General features: G+C 40.9%; 1 protein-coding gene across 1 annotated transcript in view; it reads right to left on the reverse strand.

Moving 5' to 3' along the window:
* Nufip2 (nuclear FMR1 interacting protein 2) overlaps positions 1 to 25289 on the reverse strand; it is a 35657-nt gene that overhangs the window by 9082 nt on the left and 1286 nt on the right. The window contains exons 2-3 of the mRNA XM_052756102.1: positions 19729 to 21450; positions 4095 to 4127 (exon numbers count right to left, since the gene is read on the reverse strand). Coding sequence (XP_052612062.1) covers positions 4095 to 4127; positions 19729 to 21450 — 1755 coding nt within the window. The remainder of the gene's footprint in view (positions 1 to 4094; positions 4128 to 19728; positions 21451 to 25289) is intronic.

Below are 25289 nucleotides of genomic sequence, written 5' to 3' on the forward strand. Positions count from 1 at the left end.
ACTGTCAAAACATCCCTGGATAAAGACTACAAGGTAATTTTTTTTTAATGTCACTCTAAATTCTTTTAATGATTTTTGCCCCCTTCTCCTCAAGAGATATCATTAAGATTTGTTCTATATTTACACACTTATATGTTTATATATGTTCATGGGTATGCTGTGGCACATACAAAGGGCAGAGGACAACTTTTTGGAGTTAGTTCTCTTTCCTGTCCACCTTTATTTATATGGGTTCTGGGGTTAAACTCACAATGCCAGGCTTGGCAGCAGACACCTTTACCTGCTAAACCATCTAACTATTTTATTATTATAGCCTGGCTGGCCTTGATCTCAAGAGATTAGATTGGCCTGACTCTGTTGGGATATTAAAGGTACATGATACTACCTATACTCAATGGAGACAATATTTTTTGTTCTATACCATTTCCAAGAACTGCTGGGACTCTTCCAATTCAGCCCAGGTTGGCCAAGAATTCATGATCCTTTTGCTTCAGCATCCAAGTGCATGGAAGTTAGTATGCTTTAGTAACCAAAAAAACTAGGATTTAGGGATATAGCTCAGTAGCATAGTACTTTCCTAGCATGTTCAAGGTCCTGGGTTCTCCAATCTCCAATCTCCCCCAAGTAGGGCATGCAAATCTTTAATTATTTAATATAATGGTAGAGGGCTGACAATAATATTAAGTTTTTCTCAGGTTAAAAAAATTAACCTATCAGCTGGGCGGTGGTGGCACATGCCTTTAATTCCAGCACTCAGGAGGCAGAAGCAACCAGCCTCGTCTATAGAGCTCTAGGACAGCCAAGGCTGCTGAGAGAGACTATGTCTTGAGCTTCCCCCGCAAAGAATTAACCTAGCTTAAACTGGGCAGGGGTGGCATACACTTTAGTTTGAGGACAGCCAGGGCTACACAGAAAAACCCTGTCTTGGGGAACCCACCCACGCAAAAAAGAATTACCCTATTAACAAGGAGATAATATAAAAAATATCCTTTCTAGAACTCCAAAGGCAACCTGTCCTGAAGACAAATATTCATGTCCATAGCCAACAGCCATTTTATAATACAATTAGGTGGTTCTATTTTGAGAAGACCATTTTCTAGTCTATTTTTTCCATTTTTGTTTGATTTGATTTGAAATGTATAAGGAAAGCAATTCTTAAGTGTTTGCCAATTATCATTAGGCAATGGCTGTGTTAAATAATAAGACTTGATCTTTGGCCACTGTAAGAAACAAGGGAGAGCAGCTATGATGCCTATAAACTACAACCAGATAACCCCCAGGAAGCAGTACTGGCATGCATACCTTGCCAGTAACCAACAAGTCTCTAATGAGATTTAAGATCCACTCAATTAAGGAAATCATTCCTGGTACTAGAAACCTAGCCAATTACCTATGGCTAGTAAAATCATGGATCTGGGATGAGAACCTACAACCACTACTTTACTAATCCACCATAACCCTAACTACACTATAAATAATATTTGTTTTTATACTGACAGGTGAAGTATAATCCTCACCTAACATCACATCAAGCAATAGATGGAGACCATTAAAGAAACTACAACCGATCAAAATGCAGAGTTGTAGAGCCCAGTCCCAATGGATGCATCTACAAAACAATTCTATACCTAAAATCAGGGAACATTGCAGAAGATGGAGAGGAAAGATTATTACATGCTAGAGGATCAGGAGTTTGCTGAGAGACTGTCTCCTGGCAATGTCAGAAGCTACACGCATAGTCTCACCAGCCTAACTGCCTAAACATGAGCTCAACAAGGACAACAACAGACATGCTAAAGCAAACAAGGAAAGCCCAGGAGCCTCAATCCTACACAAAGAACTACAAACAACTAAAAAACACTTGAGGCTGGGTGGTGGTGATACACGCCTTTAATCCCAGCACTCGGGAGACAGAGTCAGGTGGATCTCTGTGAGTTTGAGGCCAGCCTGGTCTACAGAGCGAGATCCAGGACAGGTACCAAAACTACACAGATAAACGGTTGCGAAAAATCAAAAATCCCAAACAAACAAAAAAACACTTTAGTGCTGAGAAACAGTCTTCCCTAGGAGAGAGCACACCAACTGATTATCCAATATCAAATAGTCGGCCCTTAAAACATCATTATGAGGGGGCTGGAGAGAAGGCTCAGAAGTTAAGAGCACTGGCTGCTCTTCCAGAGGTCCTGAGTTCAATTCCCAGCAACCACATGGTGGCTGACAACCACCTGTAATGAGATCTGGTGCCCTCTTCTGGCCTGCAGTCATACATGCTGTATACATAATAAATAAATAAATCTTAAAAAACAACAACAAAAAAACCCAAAACATCATACGAGTAACATCATACAAACTGAGCAGGTTGTTATTTATGTGTTTAGGAATATGTGTGTGTGTGTGTATATTTATTCACACATGCATGCACAACAAATAATGAAAAGAGACCACGATATATTCCCCCCCCCCCCCCCCCCCAGACAGAGTTTCTCTGTGTAGTTTTGGTGTCTGTCTTGGATCTCGCTCTGTAGACCAGGGTGGCCTCGAACTCAGAGATCCGCCTGGCTCTCTGAGTGCTAGGATTAAAGGCATGCGTCACCGCCACCTGGCTGAGACCACGATTTTGAAAGCAATCAAGGAGGTATAAAGGAAGGTTTGGAGGGAGGAATGGGGAAAATGATGTAATTATAATATAATCTCAAAAAGAAAACAAGGGAGATAGAAAAAACGTTAGAAACCAAGATTTCCTGTCACTCCCTAGCTGTCTGTGAGCTGAAACTTCCTAACATGTAGAGTCAAAGAGAATCTAAGGACATTCATCAGATAGTTAGGGATTTCAGAGCTACCTGAATTTCATTTACATTAACTAGTGAAGTAAATGAGACATAATTCTATTACAATTTTTTTAGATTTATTTATTTAGTGTCCTATTGACCTTATGCCAGAAGAGGGCATCAGATCTCACTACAGATGGTTGTGAGGCACCAGTGCTCTTAATCGCTGAGCCAGCTCTTCAACCCCTTTTACAGGATTCTAAATATCCAAATCTAACATCAGTGAGCACTTTTCCAGTCAAACTATAAATGCATAGATTGTACACCCAGTCCCTGTCCTCCTTGTCAAATCTTGATTATGGTTGAAGGATAAAAGTGAATTTGCTATTGTTTATATTTCCGAACACACAGTATAGATAATGTTTCGTTAACATTGAAAATTTTCATTAAATTATGCATTTCAATTTTTTAAAATTATTTGTTTATGGTGTTTTGCCTGCATGTATGTCTGTGTGAGAATGTCAGATCTGGAACTGGAGTTACAGACTGTTGTGAGCTGCCATGTGGGTGCTGGAAATTGAACCTGGGTTCTCTGAAAGAGCAGTCAGTGATCTTAACCACTGAGCCATCTCTCCAGCCCCTGAATTTCAATTCTTAAGCAATCATTATCATCCCTTTGTCTACCATACAAACACAGGCAGAATGGCTAAAGATAAAAACATGTATATTGGTTTCCTCAGTTAGAATCATTTATACTTGGAAGGGACAGGAAGGCACTAGGAAGGGCTGTAATGGGGGTCATACCCAAGGCCATATATATATATATACATATATATATAGATCATGAGCTCTGCCACTGAGTAAAAAGCAGCCTCTGTTGGATGTGGTGGTGCACACCTTTAATCCCACCACTCAGAAGGCAGAGGCAGGCAGATCAAGGCCAGCATGGTCTATAAAGTTGAGGGCAGCCAGGGCTACATAGAGAAATTCTGTCTCAAAAAACTCTTAGCCTCTTGTAATCACACCAGTAGAAAAGCCATTTCAATAAGTAGAGTTTTTCCATTTTTCCTGCAACCGTGTCTTACACTGCAGCCCAGAATAGCCTTGAACTTAAAGCCTCAGCCTTCAAAGAGCTGGAATCACAAGTGAGCCACAATGTCTTAGCAGTCTTGTTATGTAACTACTGCCTTTTGACTATAATTATTGTTAAGGCTATACAAAATACAAAGCCTGTTCATTTGGTAGGCCATGATTCCAATTATTCTCACTAAAACAAAGTCATGTTTTAATTAGTACAAACATTTCAAAATAGTTAACCATTCTTACCTTGCTTCTGCAAATTCCATATAGATTCCATTTCTATAAGAAAGAGGAAAAAAATTATTTTACACATCAAGCTTCAATGAATGCAGTGTAAAGCTCTACTTCTATTCCTTATAATGCTATGCTTTTGTTACTTACATCTGAAAAATCTACTGATTACTGCTGGAATAAAGGTAGGGCTGACTGACAATAGTACAGCTCTACGCAGCACAAGGTACCGAAATTTCAAATAATTTTTAAGCATTATCTAGATTATGTACATACTGATTATGAAAAATCAATTGTTGGGCTGGCAGGATGACTTCCTGCCCAGCCTACTGACTCAAGTCCAATCTCTGAGACCTACATGGTAGAAGGATGTTGTTTGTTATTTGGCCTCCACACATTAGTGAGACACATATGTAAGCACATGTGTATACAGACAGATACACACACACTAAAAGCCAATTACTATGTAAAACTAACAATATTCAGTGTTTATAAATAGCAAATATATACAAAAATCTGCATATTAAATATTATTTCTCACTTCATTATTATTACCCAAGTACTTACTGGACAGCCTACTCCTCAGCAGAATGCTCAAGTCTCCTCAACAGAACATTTTTAAATATCTAGAAAAGTAGTCCTGACCCTTAAACCACACCAAAGTCCATAGGCCAAAATGCCAATTCACATCCCATTTGTTAACACAATCATCATTTGTTCCAATTTCTGTAAAACTTGTTTTATGCTTACTTTGTTTGACATCTTACAAGGGCATGTATATGCCTAAACCACAGTGACAGAGAGGGCAGTGAGAACCATCTTTGCAGTGCTTTTCAATGAATGCTTTACATCTAAATGAGTAAGACAATACATAGCTTATAATACAAAATTATAGTATTCATCCTGAGAATTAGTCCCTGAAAATAGAAATGTAGCCCAACTATTCAGAAAAAGGAATGAACCATCACAAAAACAAGATAGTACTTTTCTTATGCATACACAAAGACAAAAAAAAAGATTATTTTGCACTATAGAACTTGATCTTCTCACTACTTTATGTATTAAGCATAATCTGTTTAAATAGGACTCATTAGGGTACAAAAATACCCCCCCCAAAACTAGAAGAAACTAAGTATACAGATCTAAAGCTATAAGTTTACTGCAAATAAATATACAGAGGCTGAGAATTATATACTATACTCTCCCCACAAAATCAAAGATACAATCAAAGTCATTCTAATTTTTGGTAGGGAAGCAGGGGGACAAGGCCTCTGTGTATCCCTGGATGTCCTGGAATTCACTATGCAAACCAGGCGGGCCTTGAACCTCCAGGGTTATGGAATAAAAGGTGTGTATCACCAGGACCAGCTATTAGCAAGATATTAAATGTTGTATTATATGTGTTTGAATTTAGCTGTATGTTTATGGCCTTCAAGCCCCTGGGCAGATATCTGGAGAAGCAACAAACTACATATCCAGGCATGATTTAGGCAAAGGGTAACAATATGAGGCCAGCCTAAGTACACAGCAAGACCTGTCTTAATACCTCACCACCACCACCACCAAAAAAAAAAAAAAAGATGACCCAAGTCAATTTTATTGATACCAAAGATAATGACAAAAATTTCCTTCTCCTTGGAGGACTAACAAGGGAATAGAACTATAATAATCTGATCAAAGAGAAGATATCAGTAAAGGAACTGTTATCTACTGATGGAGATCATACTCATCACTCCAAAATTATTTCTAGTATCAGAAAAAAATGGTTTCTTTTAGAGCTGTTATCTTTGGTCTCTGAATCTCACATGACTTATTTTAATATAAGCAATGATAAGCTTATCTTGGTTGAACTAAGGGAAAAAATATGAATTCAGTACAACCATTTTTCTTTCTTTTTTTTTGATTTTTTTCAAGACAGAGTTTCTCTATGTAGCCCTGGCTGTCCTGGAACTCACTCTGTAGACCAAGCTGGCCTTGAACTCAGAGCTCCACCTATCTCTGCCTCCCAATGGCTGGGATTATAGGAGTGCACCACCACTGCCCCGTTACAACTGTTTTTTTTTTTTTTTAAGAGATTTTTATATACCAATTTGAAACTACAATCAAACAAAATAAACATAATTATCTAGATCACCTACACATACACAATAGAAACGAGTGCAATTTATTTTCATTTTTTTCTATGAATGTACTTCAGCCACTGCTACATAGTAAGACCCTGTCTCACAAAAGGAAACTCCAATTTCTATAAATTTTTTCTAAGTGACCATTCAAACCAATACTACTGTAAATTTATTATCACTATGCCAGGAAAGCATATGAGAAATCAAGCAGCCAATAAAGATTCTAAACAGACAAGTCACTGGGGTTCTTACACTGTTAATTATTTACTGTTTCTTTTCTCACATTTCTCTACTATAGAGAAAAGTACAAAACTTTTCCAAATATAGGATCCAATTAAAGGATAAAGCCAAAGTACGTATTTTTAAAAATCTGTCAAATTTGGAGGCTTATGTGAGATTCCTATAAATATGATGTCAGAGGCATTCGTGGAATTTTAAATAGAAATTAACATATGCAAAGGAGAACATTTTAATATTTGGAGTCATTGGGAACATATAAATTGTATAAAGCTGACCCTTGAGCAATGAAATGAGGACAGAGGTGGAGGATCCTATTCCTACCATTACTCAGTGAGTATATTCCCTGTTCCTTTCGGTGCTAGAGACTGGGGGAAAAAAAGCCTTGGTTTCCTATCACTGAGCTAAATCCATATATAAGCCCTACATAATTCTGACTCCCAACAGATGGCTACCAAATTTTTACAGTACTGTATTATATACATTATAGTTCATTTTAGACGGTTTGTAATACTGCTTCGTTGAACTTCTACTTAAGGTGAATGATATTTGTTTTCTGTGTCCATTTTGAAATAATCCCAGAACTCATGAGGCAGGGGCAGGAGGAGCTCTGTAGGTTCAAGGCCAGCCTGGTCTACGTAGCAAGTTCCAAGACAGCCAGGGCCATGACTAGTGAGATCCTGCCTCAAAAGCAAACAAACAAAAACATTAAGAACAAAAAATGTTATTTAAAAAGACATTAAATGTGGAATATTCCTTTACACTGTGTGAAGATGTCATTATGATTAGTTTAATAAAGAGCTAAACAGCCAATAGCTAGGCATGAATTTTCGGGGCAGAGAACACTGGGAAGGGAGTGGCCAGCCAGACAAAAGAGGAAGCAGCATGGGCAGTACAGAGTAAAGATAATAAAGTCACAAGACAAAAAGTAGATTGAGAAAAATGGGTTAAAGTTCTAAGACCTAGTTAGTAACAAGCCTAAGCTATTGGCTGAGCTTTCATAGTAAAAAGTCTGTCGTTTTTAAAAATTAAAATAGCCAAGCAGCGGTGGCACAGGCCTTTAATCCCAGCACTCGGGAGGCAGAGCCAGGTGGATCTCTGTGAGTTTGAGGCCAGCCTGGTCTACAGAATATGAGTTCCAGGACAGGCACCAAAAACTACATAGAGAAACCCTGTCTCTAAAAACCTAAATAAATAAGGTAGGGTTTAATTATGTAGCCTGACCTGTAAGTTGTTATATCCAAGCTGTTCTTGAACTCAAAAGATCCTGCTTTTACCTCCTGGAGTGTTTATTTACTGTACACAGGGTTTACCTCTAAAGCCCAGGCTGGTCTGGAACTAACCAAGTTCAGACTCGCTTTGAATGTAAAACAATCCTTCTGAATCAATCCCAAGTCAATTTTACAAACCAACCACAACCTTCTCTCCTTATACTCAATTTTCAAATTCTGTAGAAAAGAGTTAATATTAGTACCTTTATGTACCCCCCTCAATCTACAATTTTTGAATAGTTTGGTCATCCACGTGATTACAAATACTCTTTGTATTTCTCTGTCTGAGCTATTTTTTGTTCTACTCACTCAGAAGACTAGGCTAGCCTCAAACTCATGAGTTCCACCTACCTCTGCCTCCTAAACGCTGGGATTAAAGGCATGTACCAACAACAATAACAACCTGGTTTTCTGCCTAGGATATTCTATCTTCTTCCACTTAAGTTCCCAGAAAAAAAAATTCTAAATTTACCTACAAACTAGTGCCATATTAATCGAGTTGAACACAACAAACTTAACATCTGGGTTCAACTAAAAGAAGTGTTTCAATCTATTTATAAATGCTAGGATATTCATTTGTTCTTTTTTTTTTTTTTAAGGTTTATTTATTATGTATAGTGTTCTGCCTGCGTGAATGCCTGCAGGCCAGAAGAGGGCACCAGATCTCATTACGGATGGTTGTGAGCCACCAAGTGGTTGCTGGGAATTGAACTCAGGACCTCTGGAAGAGCAGCTGATGCTCTTAACCTTTGAGTCATCTCTCAAGCCCCTCATTTGTTCTCTTAACACGAATACAAAGTGTAGTGGGTGGTTGTTTGAGCCATGCCCCAAAGCACTGCTGGTACACCTGCCTAGGACCTTAAGGTGTATGACCCTAGGGCGTGCCCACCAGGTATGGCACTCTCTTGGCTTTGCTACCTTGTGGTTTTGGATGTGGTATGGACTAGGGCAGAGCTAGCCAGAGAACTGCACTGGATCATGCCTCACCCTTCCAGGATCCTGCAAGAAATTCCTCTCTTCTGTCTTGTGAGTTAACCCCCAAATAAATTCCTTTGATCACTAAATAGACTCCGTGGATTAATCTCAACAACAAAGTAATTGGGAGTTATCAATAACAAAACCAGCTAAGCACCCTGTGCCTTTTTAAAATATTTTAAATTATATGTACATCTGGAGAGTGTGTTTGAGTGCAAATCCTCAAGACCTCAGGCATGGGTGCCTCAAACTGCATGCTCTTCACTGAGCCATCTCTTTAGACCTATCCTGTGACTTTTAGCATGTAACCATCATGTTTTGAGCAGTAGCTTCTGTTTTTTGAATGAGACACTCCCTCTTCTCAATCATTTCTCTAGGGAGCCTTGTTCTTTCATCTTAAGAGTGAATGGACTATTTATTTAGAAGCCAAAATCTGAGTGGGCCTTATCTGTGTTTTTGCTATTAGACAGAGGCCATTATCTATCCATTTTCTCTGATGTTTTGAGACATGCAGCCTGGTCTTTAACTTGCCATCATGTAAAATGACTTTGAACCCCTACCTCTATCTCCCAAGTACTGGGATTACAGGCATTTACTATAAATTGTGGTGCTAATCATATTCTACAATTAAAGTGAATACTAATAATTTTTACTTAGTAAAATCTGGCCACTTGATGCCCCTATTTAGGCACTTCCCCACTGTTCTTATCATTTTATTCTTTTTCGTGTACTGGGCATTAAACCTAGTCTTCTTTTGTGTTTATTAGGCAAGCTATATCCCTAGTCCTTTTGTTGGTAGATACATTCTTATGAAGCTACCTAGGTAGGCCTAGAGTTTGTAAGCCACTGCTTCAGCTTCTCAATTAGCTAGAATTACAAGCCTGTAGTACCAGGCCCTCCTTTCTGTCTGCTTTATTTGTTTAAAACAGTCCTACCATATATAGCCTGGGCTTGCCTTGAAGTGGATATTCTACCCCCACTTCCAGAACGCTGAGATTATAGCACTTCCACACCCAACCCAGTTCATGGATTCTCTTATTGCATTTATTATTTTATCACTTACTGTGGAGATTTTCCTAGGTCCTGGCCCAGTTCTTAAAACTAGTTTGAGTGTAAACTGCTGGTCTGGAATTGGTAATTTCCCAAAAATACGTAAGAAAGTCAGTAATTACAAGCACATTAAAAAAAAAGTAGCCGGGCAGATCTCTGTGAGTTCGAGGCCAGCCTGGACTACCAAGCGAGTTCCAGGAAAGGTGCAAAGCTACACAGAGAAACCCTGTCTCGAAAAACCAAAAAAAAAAAAAAAAAAAGTAGTGCTTGCATCAGCAGCACATATACTAAAAAAACAAAAGTAGCCAGGCAGTGATGGCCCATGCCTTTAATCCCAGCACTAAGAAGGCAGAGGCAGGTGGATCTCTGTGAGTTCAAGGCCAGCCTGGTCTACAGAGCGAGATCCACAACAGGCACCAAAGCTACACAGAGAAACCCTGTATCGAAAAACAAATAAATGAATAAATGTAACAGCTGAATAGCTTAAGCACTGGCTTGTTCTAGATAACCCAAGTTCAATTCCCAGCACCCACATAGCAGCTCACAACTGTCTGTAAACTCCAGTTCCCAAGAATCTGATGTCATCTTCTGGCCTACACAAGTTCGTATATGCACATAAATCCCCAAGTACACACACACACACATCCCTAAAAATTAAGTAAAAGTTTAAGACCAACACCAGGTGGATAAGAGTTTCAGGCCAGCTGATCTAAGTAGTTCAAGGCAACATAGTGAGACCCTGTCTCCAAGCAAAAAAGGAAAAAAAAAAAAAAGTAACCCATCCATCAAAATTCAGTTTATATGTTCCATGAAATACAAGCTGTACTTATTCTTTTCTACCCTTTCTATACTGGAAATCCTCTTATCTCTACTGAAATTCCCTATTTTAGTCTCCTCCTCACATTTAAAATCTTACCATAGATAACTGTGTTTTTCTCCCTCACCTAAATGTTTTTATAGAGTCTCATGTATTCACACTGGCCTCAAACTCCATGTACAGGATGACCTTGAATTCTTTATTCTCCTCTTCTACCTCCTAAATACCACCAATACACATTTTTTTTTTTTTGTTGTTTTTTGTTTTTTGTTTTTTGGAGACAGGGTTTCTCTGTGTAGCTTTGCGCCTTTCCTGGGACTCACTTGGTAGCCCAGGCTGGCCTCGAACTCACAGAGATCCGCCTGGCTCTGCCTCCCGAGTGCTGGGATTAAAGGCGTGCGCCACCACCGCCCGGCCCAATACACATTTTATGTGCTACTGCTAGGCAAGTACTCTATGAACTGGAATATATCCCTAGCCTCTACACCTAAGTATTGTTAAGGGAAAGGATTCATCTTGTCAAAGTAATCCTCATAAATAAGCCTAAGTACTTTATAGTCTATGGTAGGTATTTCATAAAGGAAAAAGAAAAAATACATTTCCAAATTAGTGCTATACTCCTTAATAATATAGAAAACTGTGGCAAAGTGTGTGTGTGTGTGTGTGTGTGTGTGTGTGTGTGTGAGAGAGAGAGAGAGAGAGAGAGAGAGAGAGAGAGAGAGAGAGAGAGAATCGAGCCAAGATTTTAGACCTACAGTTTTTTTGTTGTTATTTTTGAGACAGGGTTCATGGTTTCTCTGTGTGGCTCTGGCTGTCCTGGAACTCACTCTCTCTATGCTGGGATTAAAGGTGTGCGCCACCACCATCCAGCTAGACCTATAGTTTCTAATTGAGGCAGACAATGAGCCTGTGCAGGCACGTGAGGGGTGTGTGTGTATAAAATATGTATTTTTTTTTGCAAGACCAAACCTGAAACTGTGGACCAAACTGTCTATGCTAATAACCTGTCACAAATTGACTTAATAGTCTCTAGTTGTCTGAAGTATATTTTTATACTAGTAGTTTCTCCATAAAAGACATTAGCTTCAGGTGATTAAAAGATCAAAACCAGGGCTGGAGAGATGGCTCAACAGTTTAAAAAGCACTGACTGTTTTCCAGAGAGCCCAGGTTAAAATCCCAGCAGTCACATGGTAGCTCACAACTGTCTGTAACTCCAAATCTGACACTCTCACAGACATACATGCAAGCAAAACACCAATGCACATAAAATAAAAATAAGTTTAAAAATAGATCATAACTGTTACTCTAAACTAGGTGACACGCAGCTTAGAAGCCATCTGTAGTGTTATTACTTTAACATTGTATTTGCACTGTAATTTATAACACATTAAAATATTTAATCATTGGGCTATTAAGAAAACTAAGAAGATAAAGACACTTGCTGTCAAACCTAAAGACCTGAGCCTGATCTCTGGGACCTACTCCCACTAGGCTTTCCTTGCATAATTTTTTTAAATTTACTGACTTTTTTTTCTTTTTTCTTTTCTTTTTTTTTTTTTGGTTTTTCGAGACAGGGTTTCCCTGTATAGCTTTGCTCCTCTCCTGGAATTCTCTTTGGAGACCAGGCTGGCCTCGAACTCACAGAGATCCGCCTGCCTCTGCCTCCCGAGTGCTGGGATTAAAGGCATGTGCCACCAACGCCTGGCTAAATTGACTGATTTTATCTGATGGATAACTTTCAAGTTATCTCACTTATTCCAACCACTAAGTATAAATTCTAATTTCTTTATCTTGCCACTAAGTATGCTAGGTAAAATTTATCATCATCTGAATTGTTTTGTGGCACTGAGGTTTGAATATTGACCTTAACACCTATGAGGCAACCGTTCCTTCACCGAGTTATATATACCCAGTCCTTCCTCTTTTTAACTTTAAAAAAAAAAAAAATTATGGGAGCCGGGTGTGGCAGTGCCCTCATCCTTGCACTCCAGGCAGAAACAGGTGGATCCTTCTAAGTCGGAGGCCAGCCTGGTCTACAGAGCAAGTTCGAAGACAGCCAAAGTTACAGAGAGAAACCCTGAAAAGAAAAAACAAAACAAAATGGCGCATGCCTTTAATCCCAGCACTCGGGAGGCAGAGTCAGGCGGATCTCTGTGAGTTCGAGGCCAGCCTGGGCTACCAAGTGAGTTCCAGGAAAAAGGCTACACAGAGAAACCCTGTCTCCAAAAAACCAAAAAAAAAAAAACCCAAAAAAAGAAGGCACAAAACTATGCCAAGTTCTTAGAAATTTCTCAATAGATATAAGCACATGAAAAGATGCTAAATTATCAAACATCAGAAAAGTATAAATTACATACAAGATACTACCCATCCCTCATACACAATGGGATGAATGGGATGGCTACTATTAAACAGAAACTATGAAGTGACCAAGATGTAGGGCAACCCAAACCCTCGTGTACACTCTTGGTAGTACAAGGTAAAACTGCTTTTGAAAACAGTACAGTATTTCCCACCAAAAAAAAAAAAAAAAAATCAAGAATTGGAAGCAGGGTCTTGATGCTCAGGGTAATATCACCTACAATAACTAGTGTAGAAGCAATCCAAATGTCCATCACAGACACAGAAGAATGGAGAAATGTGACACACACACACCCAGCTTTAAATGGAATGAAGCCTTTACCTTCCTAGCACATTTATGGTCCTGATTTCAGTCCCCATAACAGAGAGGAGCAAAGAGAGAAAAAGAAAGATTGATTTGATTCTACCATAGTTAAAACAAGGTGACGCCCCAGGATTTAATGCTTAAAAGACTTGCGCTGGGCCAGGAATCGTGATACATGCAGAGGCAAGTGAATTTATGTTAGCCTAGTGTACACTGTTAAGATTTTGTCTCAAAAACAAAACTCCAGAAAAGGCATTATCATTACTTTATCATGACATAACAAAAAGGACCTACACTTCACCTGAAATAGTTGACACTGCTCTACATACAATAGCACACAAAGATAAAAATTTGTGGTACTAGGGAATGGAGGGCCTTACCATGCATGTTAAGCAAGCACTCTACCACTGAGTTCTATATCCAACCAAGTCTTATTTTTCTGTCTTTTTCAAATAGAATTTTGTATATCCCAAGGCAGTCTTGAACTCTAATGAAACTCCTGATCTTGCCTCTCCTGCCAAGTGCTGGGATTATAGGCATACATCAATCAAATTGGGTTTTCTTTTTTTTTTTTTGGGTTTTTCAAGATAGGGTTTTTCTGTGTGGCCTTGGTTGTCCCAAATCTCTCTCTGTAGACCAGGCTAGCCTCGGAACTCAGATCTGCCTGCCTCTGCCTCCAGGTGCTGGGATTAAAGGTGTGCACAACCACCGCTCAGCCCAAACTGGGTTTTCAATAGTCTCTGTGCTAATGGTCATTTCTTAAGCAAAGTTCGTAACACAATACATACGCATGAATAGCTAAGAGAATGCCAAAACAAGACTTTATGCTTTAATGTAGTCATTTTGTATCTTTTTTTTTTTTCTCCTGTGCAACACTCTGGCTGCCCTGAAACTCCCTCTGTAGACCAGATTGGCCTTAAATCATTCTGTACCTTTAATTGCACTGAACATTTACTTTTTTTTTTTTTTTTTGGTTTTTCGAGACAGGGTTTCTCTGTGTAGCTTTGCGCCTTTCCTGGAACTCACTTGGTAGTCCAGGCTGGCCTCGAACTCACAGAGATCCGCCTGGCTCTGCCTCCCGAGTGCTGGGATTAAAGGCGTGCGCCACCACCGCCCGGCCATTTACATTTTTTTAAAAAAAATCAGTAGTACTTCTGAGACTGCAAGTAATGTTAAACCTAAAATGTTATCACTCCTATTAAAATGACATAACACACTTTCCTAATACTTAATAAATTAAATTGTTAAATGCCCCCCCCCCCTTTTGTTTTTTGAGACAGGGTTTATCCATGTGGTTTTGGTGCCTGTCTTGGATCTCGCTCTGTAGACCCGGCTGGCCTCGAACTCATGAGATCTGTCTGGCTCTGCCTCCTGAGTGCTGGGATTAAATGTACGCCACCGACACTCGGCTAAATGGCCTATTTTTGAAGCTAGAGAAATGCACAGAACTTCCAATTCCAAGCCTAACTTAAATTATTACTTAACACTGAAAGAACCAGAACACTAACACTATATATAATACATATATATACATATATACATCACTATATATAATACTAACACTATATATAATACTCTTGATAGTCTAGTTAAGCTCAAATGATTGAAAGATAAACTCCCTTTAAAAGTTTAAAAAAATACAGAAGACTGGAGAGGTGGCTCAGTGGTCACCACTTGCTGCTCTATCCAGAGGGCTGTAGCTTGGTTACCAGCACTCACACAGGACAGCTCACAGCCATCTGCAACTCCATACTTTCAAAATACTGATTCAAAACAGATTCAAACAGAAAAATCAGTAGGCCAGTAAACTACTACTGAACCAACCAATATTTAGTAAGAAGACATCAAAGAACTTGCCCTCCTGGAACCTAAATGAACTATTATCTGCTCAGTTCTTTTCTGTTTAGGGGGAAATATCTGTTTGATCAATTTTATTAAAGCTCAACTGCAAAATTCAAGCTGATGAACTTTACTAAATTCAATATAACTGCAACCATGTAAAATGGTGTTTAGTTTACCTAAATCAATTCTACATTTAAAAAGAGGCCAGTGATGGTGGCCCATGCCTTTAATCCCAGCACTCAGCATTAGGGAGGCAAAGGGAGGAGGATCTCAAGTTTGAGTCCAGCCTGGTCTACAGAGTGAGTTCCAGGATAGCCCAGGATATACAAAGAAAGCCTGTCTCACAAAAACAAAACGGACGGGGACAGACAGACAGACACACAGACACACACACACACCCCACAAAGCTGGGAGTAGTGGCACATGCCTTAAATCCTAGGTCAGAAGGTAGAGGCAAGTGGATCTCTAAGGTCAGCCTGGTCAAAAAGTGAGTTCCGGGATAGCCAGTGATATAGAGAAATCTTGTCTTTAAAAAAAAAAAAACAAACAGCTGGACAGATGGCTCAGCACTCAGCCCTTAAAGAGTTCACATGCCTTTAAATCCCAGCATGTGGCAGAGACTCTGTGAGGCTAGCCTGGTCAACATAGTGAGACCTTGTCTCAAAAACAAACAAAAATAATTATGACTGAAGATACAGCTCAATGGTAGTATGCCACCAAGCATGTACAAGATCTGGGTTTGAACTCGAGCACCACTACAAAAACAAAAAACAAAAAAAAGATAAAAAGATTTTTTTTGGCAAGGCTAATAATCTGGGCAATATGAAATCCTTGGACCTAAGAGATAAACACAACAAACATAAAACTACCATACCAACTAACCACCTAAGGGGAACATCATCTCACTGCTTTTTGGAAGTTGCAGGAAACAATGTCTTCTTAGGCTCACATAATTATCACAAACTACAAGACACCGATTTTCTATAATAGACCCTGGAGAGCAGATGACACAGAAAATGACACCAAAACTACCCAACTACCTTGGCAGAATTTAACATATATAATTAAACACACCGTAAGAGACTTAATAAGCATTTCTCTTTTGCTCTACTTTCAGCTTCTAAACTTTTATTTCCAAAGAGATCTGGAGAGCAAGTCAAAATAACCTTTACCTGTCAAGATTTCTACTTCTAAAACTACAAATTGCGGCTGGGCGGTGGTGGCGCACGCCTTTAATCCCAGCACTCGGGAGGCAGAGCCAGGCGGATCTCTGTGAGTTCGAGGCCAGCCTGGTCTCCAGAGCGAGTTCCAGGAAAGGCGCAAAGCTACACAGAGAAACCCTGTCTCGAAAAACCAAAAAAAAAAAAAAAACTACAAATTGCTAGGCATGGTGGTGCACACCTTTACATAAAAACTAAAAAACTAAAACACAAAACTAGTCAATCTCAAAGCCCTCCTCACCCCCAGGCCTCTTAGTGTTTTGAGACAGGATCTCCTCCCTGTAGTCCTCTGTCCTGGAATTCAGAGACTGACCTGAGATTAAGGGTGTGCCATCACACCCAGCTTCCTTTTTTTTTTTTTTTTTGGTTTTTCGAGACAGGGTTTCTCTGTGTAGCTTTGCGCCTTTCCTGGGACTCACTTGGTAGCCCAGGCTGGCCTCGAACTCACAGAGATCCGCCTGGCTCTGCCTCCCGAGTGCTGGGATTAAAGGCGTGCGCCACCACCGCCCGGCCCTTTTTTTTTTTTTAACAAAGGGGAAACAAATATAAAAAAATCTACATGTTTATAAAGTGCATGTCATGCCGGGCAGTGGTGGCGCATGCCTTTAATCCCAGCACTCGGGAGGCAGAGCCAGGCGGATCTCTGTGAGTTCGAGGCCAGCCTGGACTACCAAGTGAGTTCCAGGAAAGGCGCAAAGCTACACAGAGAAACCCTGTCTCGGAAAAACCAAAATAAAAAAATAAATAAATAAACCTACATATAAAGTGCATGTCTTTCATTTTGCAGATCAAGAAAGGCAAACTAGTAGGGAAAATCTCACCAATGCTCTAAACCTGGATGAAGAGCTTCAGGAAAGTAACAGACACTAGAGAGGGAAAAATCAGTCTTTTCTAGGATAAGCGCCCTAATCCCAAGCAGACAGCCCTAAATGAAAATTTAAACATTAGATGAACTCAGCAAGCTGCACTCTTACATACATGTGTGCATGTATGTACATGTAAAAAACACTAACTAAAAGAGGTAGCCAATTTGGGGAGGAGGACACAGGATAAGTCTGAGAAGGAACAGAGGAATGAGGGGAAAATGATGTATTCACATATGAAATTTAAGTTTTTTTCAATTTAAAAGGGGTACTGGAGAGATGGCTTAAGAGTTAAGAACTCTTGTCCTTTCACAGGACCTCAGTTCGATTCCCAGTACCCACATGGCAGCTCACAACTGTCTGTAACCCCAGTTCTAAGGATCCAACACCCTCAACAGAGACATGCAGGCAGGCAAAATACCAATACACATAAAATAGTTTTTAAAAAAAGAGGCTAGCTGGAGAGATGGCTCAGCAATTAGGAGCACCTCTTCCTTTTGCAGAGGATCCAAGTTCAATTCTAAGAGGATCTGACACCCTAGGCTCTAGGCACTAGTGTGTTGCACAGACACACTAGCAGGTTAAATATTCAAATACATAAATTCATCTTCCAAAGAAGTCATACACAGCTTTGTTATTCTTCTCTAAGGCAATGGTTCATACTAAAATGTGGTAATTCCTTCACCCCTACAAACTGATAGGCTCCCTCATTCCTACAGATTCCTACCTAAATACAGCATTTAGTAAAAAATTAGCATACACCCTTAATCCTAGTGCTCATAAGGCAGAGCCAGGCCATTATTTGAGTTTAAGGCCAGCCTACTCTACATAACTAGTTCCAGGACACCCAGGGCTACATAGAATAAAATTTCTCCCTTTTTTTTGGGGGGGAGGGGAGGTAGGACCTTAGCTGTCTTGCAACTCTGTAGACCAGGCTGACCTTGAACTTAAGAGATCTGACTACCTCTGCCCCCCAAGTGCTGGGATTAAAGGCGTGCATCACCACCGCCTGGCTATTCTTTTTCGCCTATTTTCTTTTTAATTACATAAAATGCATGAGGCAGGGCATGAAAATGTGCACGTGAGTACAGTACTTGCAGAGGCCAGAAGAGGTCATCAGATCCCCTGAAGCTGGAGTTGCAGTTTCTTGATTTATGCAAAGGACTTACAATTACAGAGAATGGTTGTAATATAGTAGTTGAAAGGAATTTGGAGAGGAATTCCATGATTTGATTTATAAATGAGTAAGCAGATAAATAAAATTTTGGTGGTACTAGTTGGACCAGGCTTTCACAGATGCTAAGTGTGTTGGTTAATATTTCTTATTCAACTTGACACAAACCTAGATGCACCTGGGAGAAATTCTCAATTGAGGAAATGCCTCCATTAAATTGGCCTGTGGGCACATCAGTGGGGCATTTTCTTGACTGCTAATTAATGTAGGAGGGCCCTGTATACTGTGAGTGGTACCATCCTTAGGCACATGGTCCTGGGATATAAAAGAAAGGTAACTAAGCAAGCCATGGGGAGCAAGCCAGTTAGCAGCATTGCTCTCTGGTCTCTGCTCTAGTTCCTGCTTCTAGGTTCCTGTCTTGAACTCCTGCCCTGGCTTCTGTTATGTTTGGTAACCTGTAGTCCAAATAAGCACCTTTTTTTTTTTTTTTTGCCCAAGTTGATTTAAAAGGTCAGTGTTTTATCACAACACAGAAACCAGACTAACATCAGGAAGCAATCCACCAGCAAGTTACATCTGCAGCCTGTGAATTTATAAGTTAAGATTATTCCACCTCTTTTGTGAAGAATGGTTAGGGAGTTATGAATGGAAGTCCAGAGACTTAGGCCAAAAGAAGTAAAGATAGAAGGAAGCAAATTTGCTGGGTGGTGGCGGTAACATGCCTTTAATCCCAGCACTGGGAAGGCGGAGAAGCAAGTGGATCTCTGTTAAGTTCCAGGCCAGCCTGGTCTACAGACTGAGTTTCAGGAAACCCTGTCTACTCCCACCCCCCAAAAAATTTATATTTATTTTGAAGATGGAGGGATCTGCCATGGCACAAATGTGGAGGTCAAAGGACAACTTGCAGGAGTCAGTTCTCTTTCCACCATTTGGGAAGCATGGATCAAATTCAGGTCATAAGGCTTGAAAACAGGTGTCTTTGCCCATCTCCTAGGCCCAAGAGTTTGTTTTGTTTTCCTGTTTTTTCAAGACAGAAGTTTTTCTATGTAGTTCTGACTGTCCTGGACTTGGCTCTGTAGACCAGGCTGTCCTCAAACTCAGATTTGCCTGACTCTGCTTCCAGGTGCTAGGATTTAATCAGCAGAGGGGCAGGCATACTTGGCGGCACAGACCTGCAATCCCAGCAGCACCTGGGACACAGGGGATCAAAACTTAAGGCCCTTGTCTACAAAATTCATTTTATGTTGGAAAACTACATTCCTCTAAAACTACATTGTTTCCAAAGACCTTGAATCAAGAAATTCATACTAATTATTTCTTCATTCATAATCTAGAATCTCAAATATACTAGTATATGTATACATACAAAGACAAAATTAGCCCATCAGAATCTTTGAAAAAGAAATGTTACCTTTAGTGTGATATACAATAGCAGCCCTCAGGTCAAAAGAACCCCAGCTATCATTCCTTTCTAGGCCTCTCTGGTATCTCTGTTCTTTGGCGGAGCCTAACAAAGTGTTCGTGGGAGAGGCCAGAGGATTTTGATTTTCTATTTCGTAGTCCTTTGAGAGAAACACTAAAGCACCTTGACTACTGGTGTCTGCTTTTTGCAGGTCACCTATATGACTGGGTTCCAAGGATAAGGCTCCACTCTCAGTAGTCCCGGGTTTTAGAATGTTACCCAGAACTTGAGGACTAGTCCGTTTTTCCAGCTCATAAGCCTTGGGAAACACAGGATGCTCAGTTCCTGAGGGAATTATTTCAGCACCCTGTGAAACCAAAGTGGCAGGATATTCTCCTTGAAATGTCACTTCCATCACTTTATGATCTGATGACTTTCCAATAACAGTCTCTGGGCCAGCACTGGGCTCATTTATAAATGATAAACCCCATTGATTCTGGAAGATATCCCCCAGGTTTTGCTGATCTGTCTGAGAAGGCAGATCTACTTGTGCAGTGCTTAACAGCACCGTTTGCATATTTGAAGGGTAGATAAAAAGGCTAGACTTAATTTGTTCAACAGCTGCTGAAGTCAGACTCATGTCCTGAAGAACTGAATCAGTCCCAGTAGAGATGGGTGTTAAAGTATTAGCAGCAGTAGTTAGCAGTGGCTGACCCCCTGATGGATACATATTTCCATCAGTTCCTGCTAAAACAGGCCCATTAGAAAAGTTGGCAGAAGTAACAGATTTCAGAGCTGACATGGGGACCTGGGACAGTCGGCTTGAAGGTTGGGTCTGAGTTTCCCCAGTAGATAATGAAGAGGATGAAGATGAGGATGGTGACACCGAAGAGTTCTGTACAGTTTTGTTGAGGTTTTCCTTAACTTTGCTTGCATAACTTATTTTAGGAACTATTTTAGCACTGCTATTGTCCACTGGAAAAACTGGGGGTGGTTTAAACAAGGTCCACGAGTCCTCTTTGGAGGCAGCAGCTGAGGCATGCTTTCCTTTAGGCCGATCATCAAACTTTTTGTTGTTCAAACCAGGTTTAACATCTGAGCTTTTACGAAGTATGTCACCCACAGCAGGTTTTCCACGACTTGTTCCTCCAGGTCCAGTTTCATACTTCCAAACAGGCTTCGAACTGTTATCTGCTCGAGTTCCCTTTTGATCACTGTAGTCAGGCTTTAAACTTTCAAGTCCCTGTTTTAATGCTGGGACACTAGTCTCCTGCATTATTTTGTCCTGCACTAAATTAAGGTTTTCACAACCCTTGGCACTATTGCGCCTAGCTTTCCTTTTTTTAGGAGTGGTATATCCACTCTCAGATCCACTACCATCATTATCTGCTCCTTTGCCCATATAACCATTAGTGATATAGCCTGAATTATTTGTTATAACGCCATTTGGAATTGCTACAGTGTCGGTCTTATCTATAGCCTGGTTCTCTCCAGATTTGTTTTCATAAGACTTCCCATTTTTTTTGTCCATACTGTTTTTCTGAATAAAATTCTTGGTTTTAATTCCTGCTTTTCCAAAGGTGCTGGTCTTTACAGTCTGCTTCAGGCTAGTGTCTACAACTTGCTGGTTGCCATTGAGGACCCTAGAAATAGGGTTAGTAGCTTCATCAGAACTGAGGCTCTTTAAAGATATCTCTCTCTCTCCGGCATTACCATTTACTTCACCATAGCCTACAGAAGGAAAACAAAAACAAAAACAAAAACAAAAATTTAAGTCACAGTAGTACTGAAGACTGGAAAACTGTTTATTGAAGGCCAGATACTATTCTGTAAGGTTTGTTACTTCCCATTTCTATGAAAAGAATCTTGTCAGCCCCATTTCACAGATTATAACATTTCACTGCTAGGCAGAGGCAGAATTAGGACACAATTCACATCAGGTCCATCTACTGAACCAGTAGCCAGAATTAACTAGAAAGAACAGGACCTCTCAAGCAGCATGTCATAATATTCCTCTAGATTATCTAAACAGAATAAACCTACACATTATGGCCATGAGGCTGTTATAAAAATTTCCTTACAATTAATTAAATGCAATACAATTCCAGCACACTGAAAACAGAGGCAAGATGATTGCCATGTTTGAAGCCACCCTGGTAGAACCTTGTCTCAAACACAATTAGGTAGGACCAGTGCTACCCTCTGGGCTTTTGTTCAGATACAGTAAACTGTAAAAGGAAAAAAATTAAGGCTGTAACCTTTGCCTAGCATGTATGACCACTGAATTCAATCTTTAAAAGGGGGCAGGGGGAGGGGGAGGATTGAAGACCGTGCATAAGTGGCTAGTTGCCAACCCACCTAACAAAGCTATAAGCCCTGTGGACTTTGAGATCAGGACATATCACAACACATTAAACAAAAATATGGACCAATGTTTCTAACCCTTAAGAATTGTTTTCTTATACCGGGGTTAAAAAGATCTAGAGAGATAAAGCAATACCCAGGTCACAAAGTGGCAGAACTAGAAATCTAAATTCTGGTCTGTCTAGAGTTCTTAGCTTTCTATCCTCATGGAAAATTTGCTTGCTCACAAAACTACAAAGGAATCTAATTTTTTAAAGCTGTCAAGTATGTGAATGTAAAGACTTCACTGTTTACAGTTAAGTTTAAAGATTACAAATGTTCTACTGGGTCACAACTCCTACTTGCTAGTAAAATGGTGATTAGCCATCAATTGCTTTATGACCTCCAAAGTCCTTTGGGAAATCCTCTCAATTCTAAGAGTAATCTTAGTAACTACAGAAAATACTTTTTTGGTTTTGTTTCAAATAAAGCATTTCTCTGTAGCCCTGGCCATGCTATAGCTCACTCTGTAGACCAGGCTGGCTCAAACTCAAGAGATTTCCCCTGCCTCTGCCTCCCAAGTGCTGGGATTAAAGACGTGTGCCACTACCCCCTTGTATCGGAAAATACATTTTATAAAAGTTCTTAACTTCCTGGCTGGCATGTTTGAAGTCCAAAGCTTAACCCTTAGTCGTTAGAAAAAAAATACTTACTTTCCAGTGTTAAAAGTACTATTTTTCATTTTTTTAAAAACCTGTGACAGACAGATTTCCTGTGCTGCCGAGGACTGAACATTCCTAGCAGGTGCTCTACCACTAAGCTGTCTCCAGTTCCAAATAAAAGCTTTCACAGAGATGTGATGGCCATACCTCCAATCCCAGCACTGAGAAGGCAGAAGCAGGGCAATCTGTGAGTTTGAAGCCAGACTATTCTATATAAATGAATTCCAGGCCAATCGGAACTACATACTAAGACTCTGTCTCAAATTTTTTTTTCCCCTCATAGAAAGAGTCTAACTATGAAACAAGAGACAAGTCCATATGTGGTATTTTTCCTATAAGATTTTCTTAAAAAAATATGCAGAAAGCTGCTGGGCAGTGATAATGCACATTCTTAATCCCAGCACTCAAGAGGCAGAGGCAGTGGCAGGCTCTCTGAGTTCTAGACCAGCCTGGTCTACAGAGTGAGTTCCAGGCCAGAGTTGCAGAGAAACCCTGTCTTAAAAAACAAAAAGCAGAAAGTTGAGCCAGGCATAATGGTGCATCCCTGCAACCCTGTCCAGCTCAGGTAGAAATGGTGGCCCACACTAACTCCAGCTACAGGAGTGTGAGACACCAGGACTACAACTTAAAAGGGCTGAGTCTGTAGCTGAGTGTTAGACAACTCCTGCCTAGCACACTGAGGTTCAATCCTCAGTTTACAAAACAATACAGCCCACTAGACTTATTTTAATGACAAAAGTTTTGTTTTTTTCTTTTTGCATTTAAGTTTATAATACTTTTCCCCCTGTGGCCTTGGTATGCACAAAGTATGAAAGGCATCTTTTAAAGCTTAAATATTTAAGAACAATGTGAAGACTAGTTATTACAGAAAATTACAGAATTCCTAGCACTTTTATTATTTAGGACTGCCATGCTAACTCCACTTCAAATGGACTCAGCCAAAACTTGGGTATTGATAAATCTAGCTTTTGGATCTGCCACTGCCATCACTCAGCACATGTGATCTTCTCTTGTGCCCTCTTCTGGATTCAGAAAACCAGTTACTGAAAGGTTTGGGAGTAACAGGTCATAAATACCCACAAGCATGTCCCAAATATATTCTACTTTTCTTAGTTAGCACTGTACACAATGAAGCAACAGCACTGTGTGACCAAACCACACATGAAAAACCGATTACCCCAAACTGTTAATATTCTCTCAAAATTTCCTAAACGCAATTTCCCTCCTTATTCTTCATCCCATATTTTGAGGGGTGCCCCTTCCAAAGGTTCAGGGTCTGCATCTCTATGGAGTGATGAATCCTGTGGGGAATACATAAACTTCATAAAACATAAATTTTAAAACTAAGAAGTACCGTTATTTGACAACCTTAATATTTTCTCACCTTCTGAAAAACCAAAATTAATGCAGTGTTACATAATTCCTAAGTTTCTAGGCTGTGAGCTTGTCTTCAACCTTACATTGTCTACGGTAAGTTTTTCAGCAGTAACTCCTTGTATTAAAAGCCAAGCTGAGTTTAACATTTCTCTAAGTATCCCCTTCCATTTCTCTTCAGTTTATAAACACTTTTAATCTGCGATTATAGAGACGTTGACGCTTAGTTCTTGAGTATTTCCTCAACACATTTTTACGTTTAACATGTTAAATAAAATTCAGTTTGGGGATCGACATCGGTTTTAAAACGCGCCAAATGCCTTTCACTGGAATACCCCCGAAAGTCTTGTCCACTGGCATGGCCACAACCTCACGGACAAGCCACTTCAGTTCGTTAAAGAGGGGCCCCAAACTGCCCTCGTCCCTCCAAGCCAGTATTTGATGAATCCCTCCCTGCACTCACTAACCCTGCCCAGAAGTTTCCGTGGCAAACGGATGGAACAAGGTTTAAGAGGTTGTTTCCCCCCCCCCTTTTTTCGGGTAGGAAAGGGCCTGCTACAAAGAAAAGGGCCTAAGTGAAAGCCTCTGAGGCGGAGTCGTGAGCGAACCTGGCAGGGGATGAGATTCCTGTGGCAGAGAAACTCGTGACCCGGGAGCCGGGTTCCCGCTGGGTCCCCCACCCGGCCTCCGGCACCGCCTCTACCCAAAACGAATCCCCTCGCCCCTCCAAGGCCCGCGGGAAGGCCGCGGCCGCCGCCCGGGCCTCCTTCCCCCCCACCCCTTCAAGCTCCTCTTCGAGGCCGGCTCCCCGCCCCGGCCGCCCGCCCGCCCGCCCGCCCGCGCCTCCCGCCGCACCCGGGAGCGGGAAACGCGGCCGCCGGCGCGCGGGTCCACGGTGCAGGCCGCTCCCCTCGTGGCCGCCTCCCTCCCCCACCCCAACCGCCCCCGCCCCTCACCCCAGGGACCCGCCCGGGGCCGCGCGGCCGCCACCGGGTTACACAACCCGGCGCGGGGCGGGGGGAGGGGCGCCGGCCGCCCGCACTGCGGGGGGGGTGGGGGGGGGGACAGGCCCCGGCCCCGGCCGCCGGGGGTCCCGGGGCCACCGGTCCCGGCGTGCCGTGTGGGCCTTCG

This window comes from Peromyscus californicus, unplaced genomic scaffold (assembly GCF_007827085.1).
Source record: "Peromyscus californicus insignis strain IS unplaced genomic scaffold, ASM782708v3 Scaffold_3__1_contigs__length_106647218, whole genome shotgun sequence".
In the NCBI taxonomy this organism is placed as follows: domain Eukaryota; kingdom Metazoa; phylum Chordata; class Mammalia; order Rodentia; family Cricetidae; genus Peromyscus; species Peromyscus californicus.